The sequence below is a fragment of the Aptenodytes forsteri genome, unplaced genomic scaffold (assembly GCF_000699145.1).
Source record: "Aptenodytes forsteri isolate BGI_AS27 unplaced genomic scaffold, ASM69914v1 Scaffold321, whole genome shotgun sequence".
Classification (NCBI taxonomy): domain Eukaryota; kingdom Metazoa; phylum Chordata; class Aves; order Sphenisciformes; family Spheniscidae; genus Aptenodytes; species Aptenodytes forsteri.
The window spans coordinates 1,633,511-1,646,827 of NW_008795030.1; the positions used below are offsets into that span (position 1 = coordinate 1,633,511).

Genomic DNA, 13,317 nt, shown 5'->3' on the forward strand with positions numbered 1-13,317 from the left:
GCTCGCCTTCCCGCGGCCAGATGCGCTTATCGCTCACCGCCGCTCGCAGCCCAGCCTGGGGCAGGCAGAGCTGCCTCCCCGGACGGGTCGCCTTCGCTGAGCTCCCCGGGAGAGGGGGATAATTTATATTTGAAACAAGGAGCTGCTGAAAGGGAAGGGGCCGTCGCCGGGAGCGTCCGGGCGCTGGGACACACGGGGATCTTGTGGCATTGAAATTCCCAGCTGCTCCCTCCTGCCAGAAACCTGGGAAAAGCCCAGACCCGAGCATTTAAATAAATTTAAAGACCAATATTCTTGTTTTCTCCCTCGGTTCCAGCCCCACCACGGCGCTGGGACCCTGCAGCCCTTGCGGAGCTGCCCCGCATGGGTGGATGCTCCTGTGCTCCAGGAGCCAGCACATCCCCTGGGCTTGCAGGAGGCAGCTTCAGCCCCTTGCTCCCTTTGGGGCAAATTTTCCTTTCCCGTGCATCATGGCAGGGTAGGAAGGGTGCAAAGTCAGTGCTGTGCTGCACTCTGGCCCCTTCTTAAGTCCCTTTGGGGGTCCTGTGGATTCAGAAATGAAGCCCAGACCCGCAGTTTGGAGCTATGGCACAATTTGGGGGGTGCCAAGAGGCAGGGTCAAACGCCTGGCACCCGAGCTGCCCCGCAAGGCAGCTCCAGCGGGACGGGGTGGAGACAATTAGGGATTAATCAGCTGCAGTCGGTGGGAGGGGGGGGAGGTGGTGGCTGCCTGGGACTGTGGCTGTGCTGCACGCCAGCATCTCTCTGGAGAGCCGGTGGAGGGGGCTTTTGGCTGCTCCTGTGCTGCAAACCGCCGGGGCTGCTTTGGCAAACGTGAGTCTTGAAAAGCAGTTGCTGCTCCTCGGAGCTGTCGTGATGCTGAAATATCTCATGATACACTCAGGGTCCCCGTGTGTCAGAGCCCTGGGAAAAGCAAGGGCTGGCAGGCAGCAAAATTTGGGCTGCCCTGGCCCTGGCCCTGGCCCGGGGCTGGTGCCGGGGAGCGGAGGAGGAATCAGGTCGTCCCCTGTGGTCTCTGGCCCAGCAGTTTTTGGGTGTCTCCGCACAGTGCTGGGATGGGGTGGCCGGCAGCTAGTCTTGTATTTGGCAAACTGGAAATACCTGCAAAGCTTTTCAGCTAACTGAAAGAAAAAAATTCAAAGTGTTTTCTTTTGGGCTGGCTGGAAAAGGCTTCTGGGCCGCTTTACAAGGCTGCTAAGGAAGCATTTCTACGCCAAAAAAAAAAAAAGCCTCCCCCATCAAAAGGGGGGAGCGCTTTATTTTGAAACACTGACATAACGTGCTTGACAGTTTTGACTTTTAAGACGATAGCTCAGGAAACAGAGAGAAACTTGCAGAGCATTTGGATGTCACTACACGTGCAGGTTCAGCCCGGCCCCTCCCGCTGGAGCATCATCTGCAGCCGGCGTACAGGGCCGTGCCGAGCTGCTCCCCTGGCTCTGCCAAACCTCTGAATGGGGCGGGGGGGGGGGGGGGAGTGGTAGGGGACCCGCTTATTTGTTTGAACAAGGCTCTTTTATGGGGGCAGCTCCGTGACGTACTTGGGCTGGAGACCCTTTGCCCCTCGCCTCCGAAGCTTGGCCGGTCCCGAAGTTTGTCACCCAGCACGGTGACACTCGAGCACTTATTGGCCTGCTGTCGGTCCCCAGATGAATTATTTCTCTTTGCTTTTCAGAGTCGGATTCTCTCCATTTGGTCTATTGATTTGAATTTTAAGTGAGGGGGATAATGCTGTTTTTATTGTGCTGAGCGGGGAGCCGAGGACGCTGGCGGGGGGCGTGGGCACCGCAGAAATAAATTGAATTATCCTTGCCTTACGGCGAATGTGAAGCTGCCGTGGTGGGTGGTGAAGGTGATTTGGGTGGTTCAGCCTTGCAGCGCTTCGGGGTGGTGGGATGAGCTTTTCCCCGCTGGGAGCCTGGTCCGTGCTGGATGTCCATAAATCCCTTTCATCCCACGTGAGGACCACGGGAGCAAAACCAAAGCAACGAAGCCCTGCGCACCTTGGGTGGCTTTGACATTAAATATATATGGGGAGAAAATTAGCTTAATCAAGTCAAAACAGAATTGATTAATATTTTAGTAAAAATGTCAAACTCATGTTTAACATACTGGTTAAATCTCAGCTGGAAAAAAACCACTGTGGTTCTCCACCGCCTTTTTTTTCTTAAACCCAGGCTGGTTTCCATGGCCCCGTCTCTGCCTACGGGGGCTGTTGGGGCTGCCGACCTCCAGTAGGGTTGCTGGAGAGCATTAGATGCACGCAGCTCGCCGAGCTGTTTGCCCTTTAGCTGAGCAAATAATTAGTAGCGGTTTAAAAAGGCCTTTTCTCCCCCCTCCCCGCTCCCTTTTATAGGTACAATAATCAGATAAAATATTTCTGGAAGACTATTTACAAACTTGCCCATACCCATCAATCTTACCGTTAAGAAGGAACGGAGGAAGATATCTAACCTCAAGAAGCTGCTAATGCAACCGAGCTATTTAATGGTGGGGTGGATTTTTTTTTTTTTTCCTGCTGCCATTACTATGGAATACATAATAACATCAATAATTAAATATAAATTGGATTTAATATTTTATGCTGGCGACATGTAATTTACACTCTACCCGAGAAATCAAAAGGTCATGTCTGAAGTAAAGGCAAGAAGTAAGGGGAGATGGGCTTGTCTGTGAAATGAGTCCTGCCGTCGTTCTGACGGGCCCTAACCCTGCTGAAAGGGAGGCTCAAAAATTTCTCCAGGGAGGGAAGCAAGAGCTTTGTTTGGGGTAGAAAAGGCGAGTTAGCGGTCGGATTGCAGGTTGCATGATTTTTTTCCTGCTGTATTCGGTCCTGGATCTGATGGTTCTTTGGTGCAGTAACGCTCTTATCTTGATTTTAAGTGACGATGGTGATGGCCGTGGGGTCGGGCTGAGAGGTGAGCGTGTGTGCTCACCATCGCGGCCCCCGTTGCTGCTGCAGCTGAGCATCCTCGAAGAAACGCTGCTCCGCAGTCCGAGAAGATGCCGACGTTATGGCAGGCTGGCAGCGCTGTTGCTGCATTGATTTTTGTGGGATTACGGCAGATTTCGGTGACTTGCCAGCGGAGCAGTCTCCATTAACGCGGTGGTAATTCAGGAACTGCCTTGTGCTCACCATCGCGGCCCCCGTTGCTGCTGCAGCTGAGCATCCTCGAAGAAACGCTGCTCCGCAGTCCGAGAAGATGCCGACGTTATGGCAGGCTGGCAGCGCTGTTGCTGCATTGATTTTTGTGGGATTACGGCAGATTTCGGTGACTTGCCAGCGGAGCAGTCTCCATTAACGCGGTGGTAATTCAGGAACTGCCTGTGTTATTTCTGGAATGTTTGAAATATTTTCTTTTTTTTTATCCCCCCCCCCCCCCGATTTAACCTTGCCTAACCGGTCATTGAACCTTGTCTAATTTTCACATTTGTACGTGGGATTTTGTACCAGCTCTGGGGCTCTGCAGCCCCGGCTCTCTTTGCCATTCGCTTTACATCTGTAATTAATTAAAAATAGGAAGAATCAAACATCCTTTTGGCAGATGTGGGGTCTTCCAGCTTTCCAACCCCCGTTCCGCATCTCCTCCTTCGTTCCCCTGGGTTAGGAGCGAGCTGGCAGCACCGTGCCCTGTTTGCAGGATGAAGACCCCCTTAATAAGACCTTATAGCAGCTGGATGCACAACCAAACCTCGAGCCCTCCTGGGGGCTGGGCTGCGCTCGGCTTGCTGCGGCATGGGGCGAGAAGATCCCCATTGTGGCTGGGATAAATTATTGCTCAAGATTGCGGGCAGAGAGGTTTGGGGCTCGTCTGGGCTGCCCCAAGCAGGTTTCTTTGCAAGTGAGGCTTCTGCTTTTTTTTTAGAAGTTGTGCAATGCATCTGGGCAAAGCCATTCTTAATTATTCCTCTTCTTCTCCCTGGAGTGGGTTAAGCGCTCGGGTGAGATGAGGAAGTCAGGGGAAACCAGCCCAGATGGTGGTTGCTTTTGGTGTCTCACCTGGCACGAACGTGGGGGAGGCAGGTAGCACCGGGACGGGGCTGCACGGAGAGAGGCGGCGCCGGCTGCCGAGTGATGGGAGCTGCTTGTTTTGTGGATGTGAAAGGTTTTGAACCTGAAAAACAAAAGTTGAAGGGGAAAAGAAATCCCTTTTGTGCGTTGGGGGGTGGCTGCCCAGAGCTGCTGGCTAGGATTTGGCTGTCGCCTTGTGCAGGATGGAGTTCAGCTGCCCACTGAAAGGAGGGCACAGCCGAAAGCGTGCGGGCAGGCTTCGAGGGAAGCGCTTCAGGGAGACCATGGACGGGCGAGGAAAACCCATCGACGCACAGGCACCGTCGGGTGGCCCTCGCAGGACGGGTGAGGGTGGCACATCACCCATCACCCGCTCAGCTTTCCTCGTCGGGGAGCCTGGGATGCGATGCTAGAAATGCCTGGATTTTGTCGGGTCTGTTTTGTCCAGATTTAGTTAGTACCATCAAATCGACGAGCAGAGCCCGTCCAGGAGGGTGTGCTGCCTGTGACCGAGGTGGAAAAATCCTCGCTGATGCTTGTGTTAATTGAACGTCTATTTTGTTTTTTTTTAGTCTCCACAGCCAAGTTAAATAAAAGCCCGCGATAGCCGACTTTCCACACCCTCCAGGAGTTATAAACCCGCGTTATAGTCGCTCAGAAGTGGGCAGAAAATGCCCTGTTTAATTTGGCAAGCCGCGGATGTGGCCAAAACGTCTCCGTTCGGCTTTTCGCCGAGCCAGACCCCCACCAGCCGAAAGGACTTCAGGGCAGCCCAGCCCCGACGGAGGCATTTGGGAAACCGCGCTGGCTGGGAGGGCCGGATCCTGCCTCCGGTCCTGGATCCCCTGCTGGGGTTAAGCCTGATTCGGCTTTTTGCATCATCTGGAGGGTGGCAATCGCTGTCTTTTAGGGGCAAAGCCATTTCGGGTACCTCGTCGGATGGCGCGGTCCGAGCTGAACTGCCCCCAAAGGCACTCGGGGATGAGGTTTATAAGGTCATTCTGCTTTCGGTGCCTTTTTATGAGGCTTTGGAGTCCACTTGGAAAAAGAGCTACTTGTTTTTTTGTCGGGGCTAAATGGTTTTGATCAACAACGCGGCATTTTTTTATGCCTCCTTCCCTTGCCCGACCCGCGGGTGAGATCAGCACCTGCCTCTGGAGGAGGAAGGACCTAATGAATTGCAAAAGGATGCGACTGTACCTGCCTTCTTGGGGCTACGCTTTAGTGGGCTCCTTCCATTTGATTTTTTTTCCAAGTCAGCTATGGAAAATCTATATAAATCCCCTATTCTTGCAGCTTATGGTGCCCCTGAAAGTGAAAACACCTGGTTTCAAAGGGCAATCCTGACTCTTAATTGCTCTTAATAGCATATTTTGATTTTATGGACAGGATAGTGCAACTTGGGAGCTTGCTTGCTTGGCAGAGGAAACACTGGGCTTTTCTGATGCTTTGAAGTTTGAGTTGAGGAAGGTTTTTGGTGGAGGAGCGAGGGCCCTTCCCTGCGTGTCTCTGTCCCCTGTACAGGCTACATCAGCTTTTCAGGGACACAACCACAACAAACTCATTGGGGACGGGTCAGACAACTCTCAGACTATACGTTGTTCCACTTTTAATGCACCAAAATCCAGAGGTATCTCGTGCCATTCCCATTTTGAAGGGCCTGGCAATTTTAATTCTTAAAAGATTAATACAGCAAAGTTGCAATACCATTGATACACTATTGTTTTCCATCTTTATTCATCCCCAGGTGCAGCAAGAATGGCTCCCTTCAGGCCATTCATAATTGGCAAATGCTTTTAAGACCTTTAACAGTCGCACGCTCCGTTTTGCAAGGTGCCTGGTTTATTGTCTGAAAGAGTCGCTCTGAGAAATTACTTCACTAATGTTTTGCAAGGGACCAAACTGAGTGATTGATGGACAGGATTCAAGTCCCTGATAGCCGGTCACTTAATCTGCAATCAGGACTGTCCTGATCAATTTGAGAGGCAGCGGGCTCGTGCGCAGCGAGGAGGAGATGCGGAGATTTACCTTTGCCGCAGCGGCTATCGAGGGATTATCGCCCAGAGCAGCCAAAACCAGGGCCAGGTTGTCTGTGGGAGTGGGTGAGGTTAATCCCAGCTGAGGAGCTGGATTTTTGCCTTTTATATTTAGGCTGAGGGATGCCAATATCGAAGATGCTCTACCACGTCTTTAGCTGTGCCAGTAGCACAGCTCTGCTTACCTGTTGCTCGTGCTCTTCCTGATGCCCATAAACTCTCCTCACCCCAGGTAAAGGCTTTTCCATCACCTCTGCAAACTCCCCTTTGCTTTGCAATGAGTCTTCGCAGTAGAAATTACTTGCGGTTTGACTGCCCTGTTGCTGTGGAAAATGCCCGGGCTGAGATGAGCGGGCCAGGGTGCGCGTGCAGACCCAACGGCTGGGCTCGTGCCCGGGCTGCTGGATTTTCATGTTTATTTTCAAAAGACCACTTCAGAGGGGCTGGGGGACAAATTCCCTAATGCAGCACCAATGCTTTGTCTCGCCCTTTTTAACTGAGCCTCAAAACCAGTCCAATTTGCCCACAACCCTTTAATTTAAAAATCAGCATAGGGTGCGGGTAGCCGAGGAAGCTGCAGCTGGCGTAGCCGGAGCCCTCAGCAGCCCCGGGGAGAGACGCGAGGTGCAAATCCATCCCAAAAGCTGCTGCAGGAGGGACTCGATGCCGTACCCCTATCGCAATGCGGGCACAAACCCAGCCGGAGACTTTCTGCTGGTGTTTAACTCTTCTTCCCCCTTGCAAAGAGAGACAGTCCCTGGCTGGGATTACTCCCCGACAAGAAAAGTTCAGCAGCTCTTTGTTTCGCCGCTGCAAGCTTTTGCAACAGAAGGCAATTACAGCTAACGGCTCTAAGGCTTTACCTCCCCAACTTGATTTGCCTTGTCACGTCCCATTAACTTCGAATTCAGCACTAATCCCTGCCCTGAAATATATAATGAAAGACATTCAAAATATATCAAAATGGCATTGGTATTGATTTATTAATGCTAGGGAATGCTGCCCTAATTGAATTTAGGTCCAGGAAGTAAGTTAATGCAGCTGACAGTGATACAGGAATCCAATCTCCCCAGCGCACAGAGTTAGGACTTTTTTTTCTCTCTTTGTTGTCAGTTGGATAAATAACAAATCAATTTAAATTTCAACAAGGTTGCTAAAAACAAGGCAGCACCTGCCTGGGCCAATCAGTCGGCCGGGGTTTCGGCTGCCGGTGAAGGTCAGGGAGGCTCAGCAGGGGATGGAGGACGTCCTCGGGTCTTGCTGGGGGTTTCTTGGTGCCGACCCCTCCCTGGAGACTGGGGACCGTGTTTCTTGCTGGGGTCCAGATTGGTGACTTTGTGGATAAAAGCTGTTGTAGGTAACAGTTGTTTTCCCATTTTCCCTCCTCCAGAGGACTCGGAGGCTTTTCCTCCTCCAAATGCCACCTGGACTTGGACCTGCAGATGCTGCCCATGGGGGCAGCAGTTGTGGGGCTGTGCTGGGGCAGCGCGGGTCCCTTCCCTGGGCTCCGGGGTTGTCTCTCTACCTGGCTTGCCCAGAAACTCTCATCTTCCCTTTTTTTTGGGGTGCAATCAGAGGTCTCTGCAAAGCAGCAGGAGCTGCCGTTCAGTGCTGCCTCTGGGAGATGCCGCCAGCATCCCTGTGGTCGTGCCTTGACTTTTAGCCGTTGAACACGTTCGTTAACACTCGGTTCAAGTTCAGGCTAAACAAGTCACAAATGCTTGTTGCTAATGGGTTTTGGGACTAAGCAACCAATATTGCTACCCTGGAACTGCAGAGCCCAGCCGTTCAGTCATCTTTTTTAAGTTCTCAGGGCTTTTTTTTAAGCCCTGAGAAATACTCATGGCTTGTGTTTGAAATCCAGCCCTGCTGGGGTTGGTATGGTCAAGAAGGCAGAGGAGCCTGAGTTAATTAAATCAACAGCTAACAGTGGAGGTTACCCACAAAAGTGAACCTTGGTGCCCCTAAAACCACTGACCAGAGAATGGCTGGAAAAAAACAAAACCACAGTTGGAGTGAAATGGAAAAAGAAATCTTCAGCTCTATATCACTTCAGCTAGCCACAGGTATCAGAATATTAATTGCTCTTTGACTTGATTTTGTTGTGGGATTAAGGGCACATTGTGGCTTATTAAGATATTCTAGGAGCCACAAGGATGGATGCAAAATCCATCCGTTAAGCATTTCTTTGCCTGCTGAAATCCAGAATGCTACTGCAGTAGCTCCAGCCTCCCGCTGCAGCCGCTTTCCCGGCACGGCCTGGGGCACCGAGCAGCCGCTTCGGCTCTCCCGAACCGCGTGTTCCCCTCCGACACCTCGAAGCTCTTTGTCCCTGGGGGGGGCAGATCGGGTACCGAGTGTAATTCTCCCTAAAGTTTCGGATGCAGTATTGATTTGCTGGCTTTGCCCACAGTGAAAACTCATCGGTGGAGGCTGGTGCTGGGTCCTGCCTCCTCCCTCTATTCCCAAACGCGCAAATTGCTGATGGACGGACCAGCGTGGAAATCTGCAGGGAGGTACCTGTGGCCGGGAGGGTAGCAGAGGCTATAAAACACATGGGACCATTTGAGACCGGGGTGAGCTAGCTACACAACAGGTTTTCCTTTCTCCTGCAGCAGGCTGTCCCCCCCTCCAGTGCTAGCTGGTGCTGGAGGACTCATCCCTTCTCCCTGGGCATCCTCATTCCTTCTCCCGGGCCTCCCCGTGATGCTCTGCTCTGCGCCGGCCGCACTGCGCAGCGGCACTGATGGATGTAAAAAAAGATCACAGCCCGAGCATCGCTCGGGCCAGCGTGCAGCCGGCAGCGGGGAGGTTTCCTGAGGACAGAGGCAGCACGGAGCTGCTGAGCTGCTAACCGAGCTGCCTCCGGCCCCGTGTTTGCCGAGCCGGGAGCCAGCGGAGCGAAACGGGCACCTCGGGGCCATGTGTCGCTCCCTGCCCAGCGGCTGGGTGCCGGGGGCCGTCGCTCTGTGCCTTTTTCAAACTCATAAATCCAAGAGATCAGAGCAGGGGGATCCAGTCCAGCCCATAAGTCACGGGACGTCAAATAAAACCGCGGACGTTAAAACTTTACTGCAGTGAATAGTTTTAATTTCCTGGGTATAACAGCTCGGTTGACGCTAATGGCAGATGAAAGCGGAGATTTCCCGGTCGGTCCAGCCCCAGCCTGGACGGACACAGCCAGGAGCGCGGGCTGTTAACAATGCGGCTCTTTATCCCCTGAAACTCGGATCCATTAACCCCGGAGATGTTAATTACAACAGAAATTACCTATGAAAGACCTTGCTCAGGAGCCTGAGCATTTGCAGCCAGTAATAACTTTATTTTTTCCATAATGCTGGTGCCATTTGTTTGGTGGGGTTTGGGGTTGTTTTCATTTTTGGTTAAGGGTGTTTTGTTTTGTGGGGTTTTTTGTTGGTTTTGTTTTTAATGTGTTTTACTAATGTAATAATTAACATCTTCTGCCTGGCCCTGACTGTGGCCCAGAGGCTTCGTGCCCGCCGTGGGGGTTCGCTACGGTAGCCTTTGTACCCTGCAGCGGCCTCAGAGGAGGATGATAAATGGGTATTTGGAGGATAGAGTAAAGAAAAGACATTGGGTGTTTTGGGGTTTGCAACTGCTGGGAGCTGCCATCGAAGCGCCAAGGGGGTTTGTGCCGCCAGCTACACCGTGGGTGGCCCATGGGGATGCTCTGCACGGCTCCGTGTGCAGCCGGAGCAGAGCAGGTTTGGGCTGGGCTGGGGTCGGCGTGCGGCGCCTGGGGAGAGCTCGGTGTCTCCGGGAAGCTTTTAGGGTCAAGCACCTGCCCTGAGACCCGTCCCCGATCCATATTGGGCCCTTTGTGCCGTGAAGGACTTGCCCTTTGCAGGGGTTCCACAACCGTTTAACAGCCGGGATGAGAGGGAGCTGCTCGCGTCCCGACTCTCACCCAGCCACTTCTTCTCTCGTTGGGATTTTATTGCTTCTTTTCATCTCAAAAGCCCACGGGCCCCGGGGAGGGCGTGCAACCTGGGCTGTCTGCCGGCACGGCACTCTCAGCCGCTCTCGGCTCTGCTGATGGTGCGGTACCGCTGGAGCTTGTGACTGGGCGATGGCAATTGCGTGGGGACACCTGATCCAGCACCCTTTGGAAGAGATGGAAAATATCCAGCTGACGTCAGGGTTTGGGTCAAGCCCTCATTCCCAGCCTGTTCCCTGCTTTCATTTTTTCTCTTGGTTGGGGGGGCTTCTCCCAGACACGGGGGATGCTCAGAGGTGACTTGCTCTCCTGGAAGATGGACCAGACGGCGGGTCGAGGCACTTGCCGAGCCCATTCCCCCCACAAGCAGAGAGGATGCTGCTTATGGAAGTGGGAGAAGAGCCGAGACACTAAAGAAGAAGTAGGATGTCGGCAAACCACCTCGTCTGGCTTTGTCTCAAAGCGCAACCCCGAGAGGCGGCTGTGCGGTGGGCGACGGTGACCCTGTACGCTGTGTGCTCAGCCGGCGGAGGCGAGGGAAGTCGCATTGGTGGTCGAGGATGGGGTTTGGGTTCACGGTGGCCCCGTTGTGCCCTTGCCCTGCTGAGCAGCCTCGGGTGATGCTTGGGGCTGGTTCCTCTGGGCAAGGGAGATGAGAAGGCCTTTGCAGAGGGTGCCCTGCCAGCTGTGCTCACCCTTCGCCCGTGCAAAAGGAGCTGCTGGGAGTGGGAAAGCCATCAGGTCGCGGCACCTGCGGGGCTGGGGACTGACGTCTCGGGCCAGGAGCAAAGGGAGAAGCAGGGAAAGGCCACCCCGCAGGGTGACTGCTGCAGGGAACAGGAAAACAGAAGCAAGGGGCCATCATGCAGCTGTGAGAGCTGCCGGGACCCGGTCCCTGCACCGGTGCTTTCCCTGCTCCAGCAAACGGGGTGCAGGGTTCGGCACAGCCCGGTGGCTGTGGCTGCAGCCAGCCTGTCCCGGGAGCAGCACGGTGGCGAGGGCTGGGTTGGTGCCGGGTGGGCACTGACTCACTTTCCTGGGGTTTTCCAGGGCTGAGGGCAGCCTTTGGCCCGGCTCAATGATCCTGGTGACTTCTCCTGGCCCGGGGGAAGGAACCTTCTTGTCCCTGTGCCACTGGGGACAGAGAATGGGAGAGGTGGCACAGAGGCAGAGATAGTCCTTGTCTAATTCTTTTCTTTGCTCTCCCATTGCCACTGGCTTTTCTTGGGTGACCCTGCAAGTCCCTGCGACTCCAAACCTGGTGCCAAGCAGAGGTGACGACGTGCACCCAGCCCTGCCCTCCGCAGACGGGCATCGGCGCGGTGGCAGGCGATGCCATTTCACGTCCAACCCCTAATTAACAGAAAGGGTCTCTAGCTCCCGGGAAAAGGGTGCGACGTGGACCCTGGAGGGACGCAAGATCCTTGAAGGTGAGGCAGAAAGCGGTGGCCCAGGCTGCGCATGTCTTGCAGAACAGGATGGGCTCTGCCCGCTCTCCTTGCTGGTGAATAAAGGCAATTCTCAGCCAGCACAAACAGGCTGACAGATGTACCCCATCATGTTTCGTACAATATTACCCTGTCGTTGGAATAGTATTGCAGCTGGTTCTTCATTAGGTGCTCCTCCACCTTCCCACATGGCTGCAGCCTGCTTCCCCAGGTGCTGAAGACAGGTTCTGGGCGACTTTGACCCCGCTCGCTAACGGCTTCGAGGCTGCGGGACAGAGACGCCGGTACCAGTCTGCACCCGGCAAAGCCGTGATGTCTCCCCCATCAGAGGTCCTGGTGTAAGGTACCGGCCCCAGTAAAACCAGGGAGGATTCCAGCATGGTGCAGTGCTCAGCACCCGATGCAGAGCTGCACTGGCTAAATCATCAGTGGTTGTTAATTTATTTTACCTTGTGAATTTTGGCTTTTTTTTTTTTTTTTCCCCCCGGTAAGTAAAGTTTTGCCCCTCTGGCCAGGATCTCTTGCAAGGTTACCTGTGTGCCTGTGTTAAAATTGCGATTATGCATCTGAAAGTTGGCAGACGGAGCCACAGCACCGCCACGGCCTCCTGGTTCCGGATGGACGGGTCAGTGGCAGGATTGGACCTTCCCGCTCCCTTGGGCGATCACCTCATCCTCCAAACGCGCTGGATATGCCCCCCACCACCTGGTGAGTGATCCCTGGTGATTTGGGGTGGTTGAAGGGATCGCGGTGCTCCCCGGCACCGTTTGGGTCCTCCTGGCTGCTGGAGCAGGGCAGCAGAGCCCGGCTTGTCGCTTGTTTTTAGGCATTAACATCTACGATCGCAGAGTCCCCGGGGAGCTCAGAGTGGAAAATATTGTGTTCCTCATCCCAGCCCACCCCTTGCTTAATGAGCGCATTAACAAGCAGCCCCCGTTTATTTATATCAATTTCAAAATCTCCGAAGACGCTCCTATATATAAGCAGGGCATCATATCCCATCCCTGTAATGGGTCATTAATGTATTTTAAGCGAAAGAGACAAGTTCGTGTTGGCAGAGAGGAGGATCAAAAATGCTTTTATAGCAAAATGACCAAGAATGCCTTTTTGGTTGCCTCTAAATTCCCAGTGAATAAATGAATAATAGAAAAATAAATGAATAATAGATATATCAGTGGATTAGATATTGTAATGCAAGGATAATAAGTCACCCTGTACCCCTGCCAGAATATTTGTTTAACAGGACAAACTGGGAAAGTCAATACAGAAGGTGTGTGGGGACATGATAAAACTCTCCCGGTCGCGTCACTGTAGGAGACAAACTCCAGGTTCTGCTTCGGGCGGGTGGTTTCTTGGGGTCCCGTGTCCAAACTGTGTCCTAGGAGGATGGCAGCCTCCGCTCGGATGCGTTCCCCTGCCTCAGGACCAGCCGGACATGCCGTGAGTGCTGCCGTTACGCTGCTGCCGTTACGCTTTGCTCCGGGGAAGCGGCGCTGCCGGCCGGTGCTGTGGGGTGCAGCCAGCGCGGGTGCAGCGGCCAGCCGGCGTGCCAGCCACCGGCCTTGGGGCTCTGGCCACGTCCAGGGGTGCCCCAGCCGGCGCATCCCATCGCCGAGCTGCTCTGGAGCGATGTGCACTAGAGGGAGACAAAGCCCCACGCTCCGCTGGTGGGACCTGGGTGCACGGTGGGACTGGGTGCCCCATGGGATGGGGACCCCAGTCCTGCCACCGCGGACACGTGGTGAGCGCTGCCGGGGCTTTTCCCAGCACAGGGTCCAGCTGGATGCACCGAGGATGCTCCCGTACGGGGCCGGGAGCTCCTCGAGGGCTCAGGTCTGGATT

General features: G+C 54.0%; 1 protein-coding gene across 1 annotated transcript in view; it reads right to left on the reverse strand.

The window, feature by feature from the left end:
* Positions 1 to 13,084, reverse strand: part of SYF2 (SYF2 pre-mRNA splicing factor) — a 30,233-nt gene extending 17,149 nt beyond the window's left edge. Inside the window, exons 1-3 of the mRNA XM_009276289.1 lie at positions 12,933 to 13,084; positions 11,605 to 11,740; positions 11,060 to 11,161 (exon numbers count right to left, since the gene is read on the reverse strand). Coding sequence (XP_009274564.1) covers positions 11,060 to 11,161; positions 11,605 to 11,740; positions 12,933 to 13,084 — 390 coding nt within the window. The remainder of the gene's footprint in view (positions 1 to 11,059; positions 11,162 to 11,604; positions 11,741 to 12,932) is intronic.
* Positions 13,085 to 13,317: the final 233 nt, after the last annotated feature.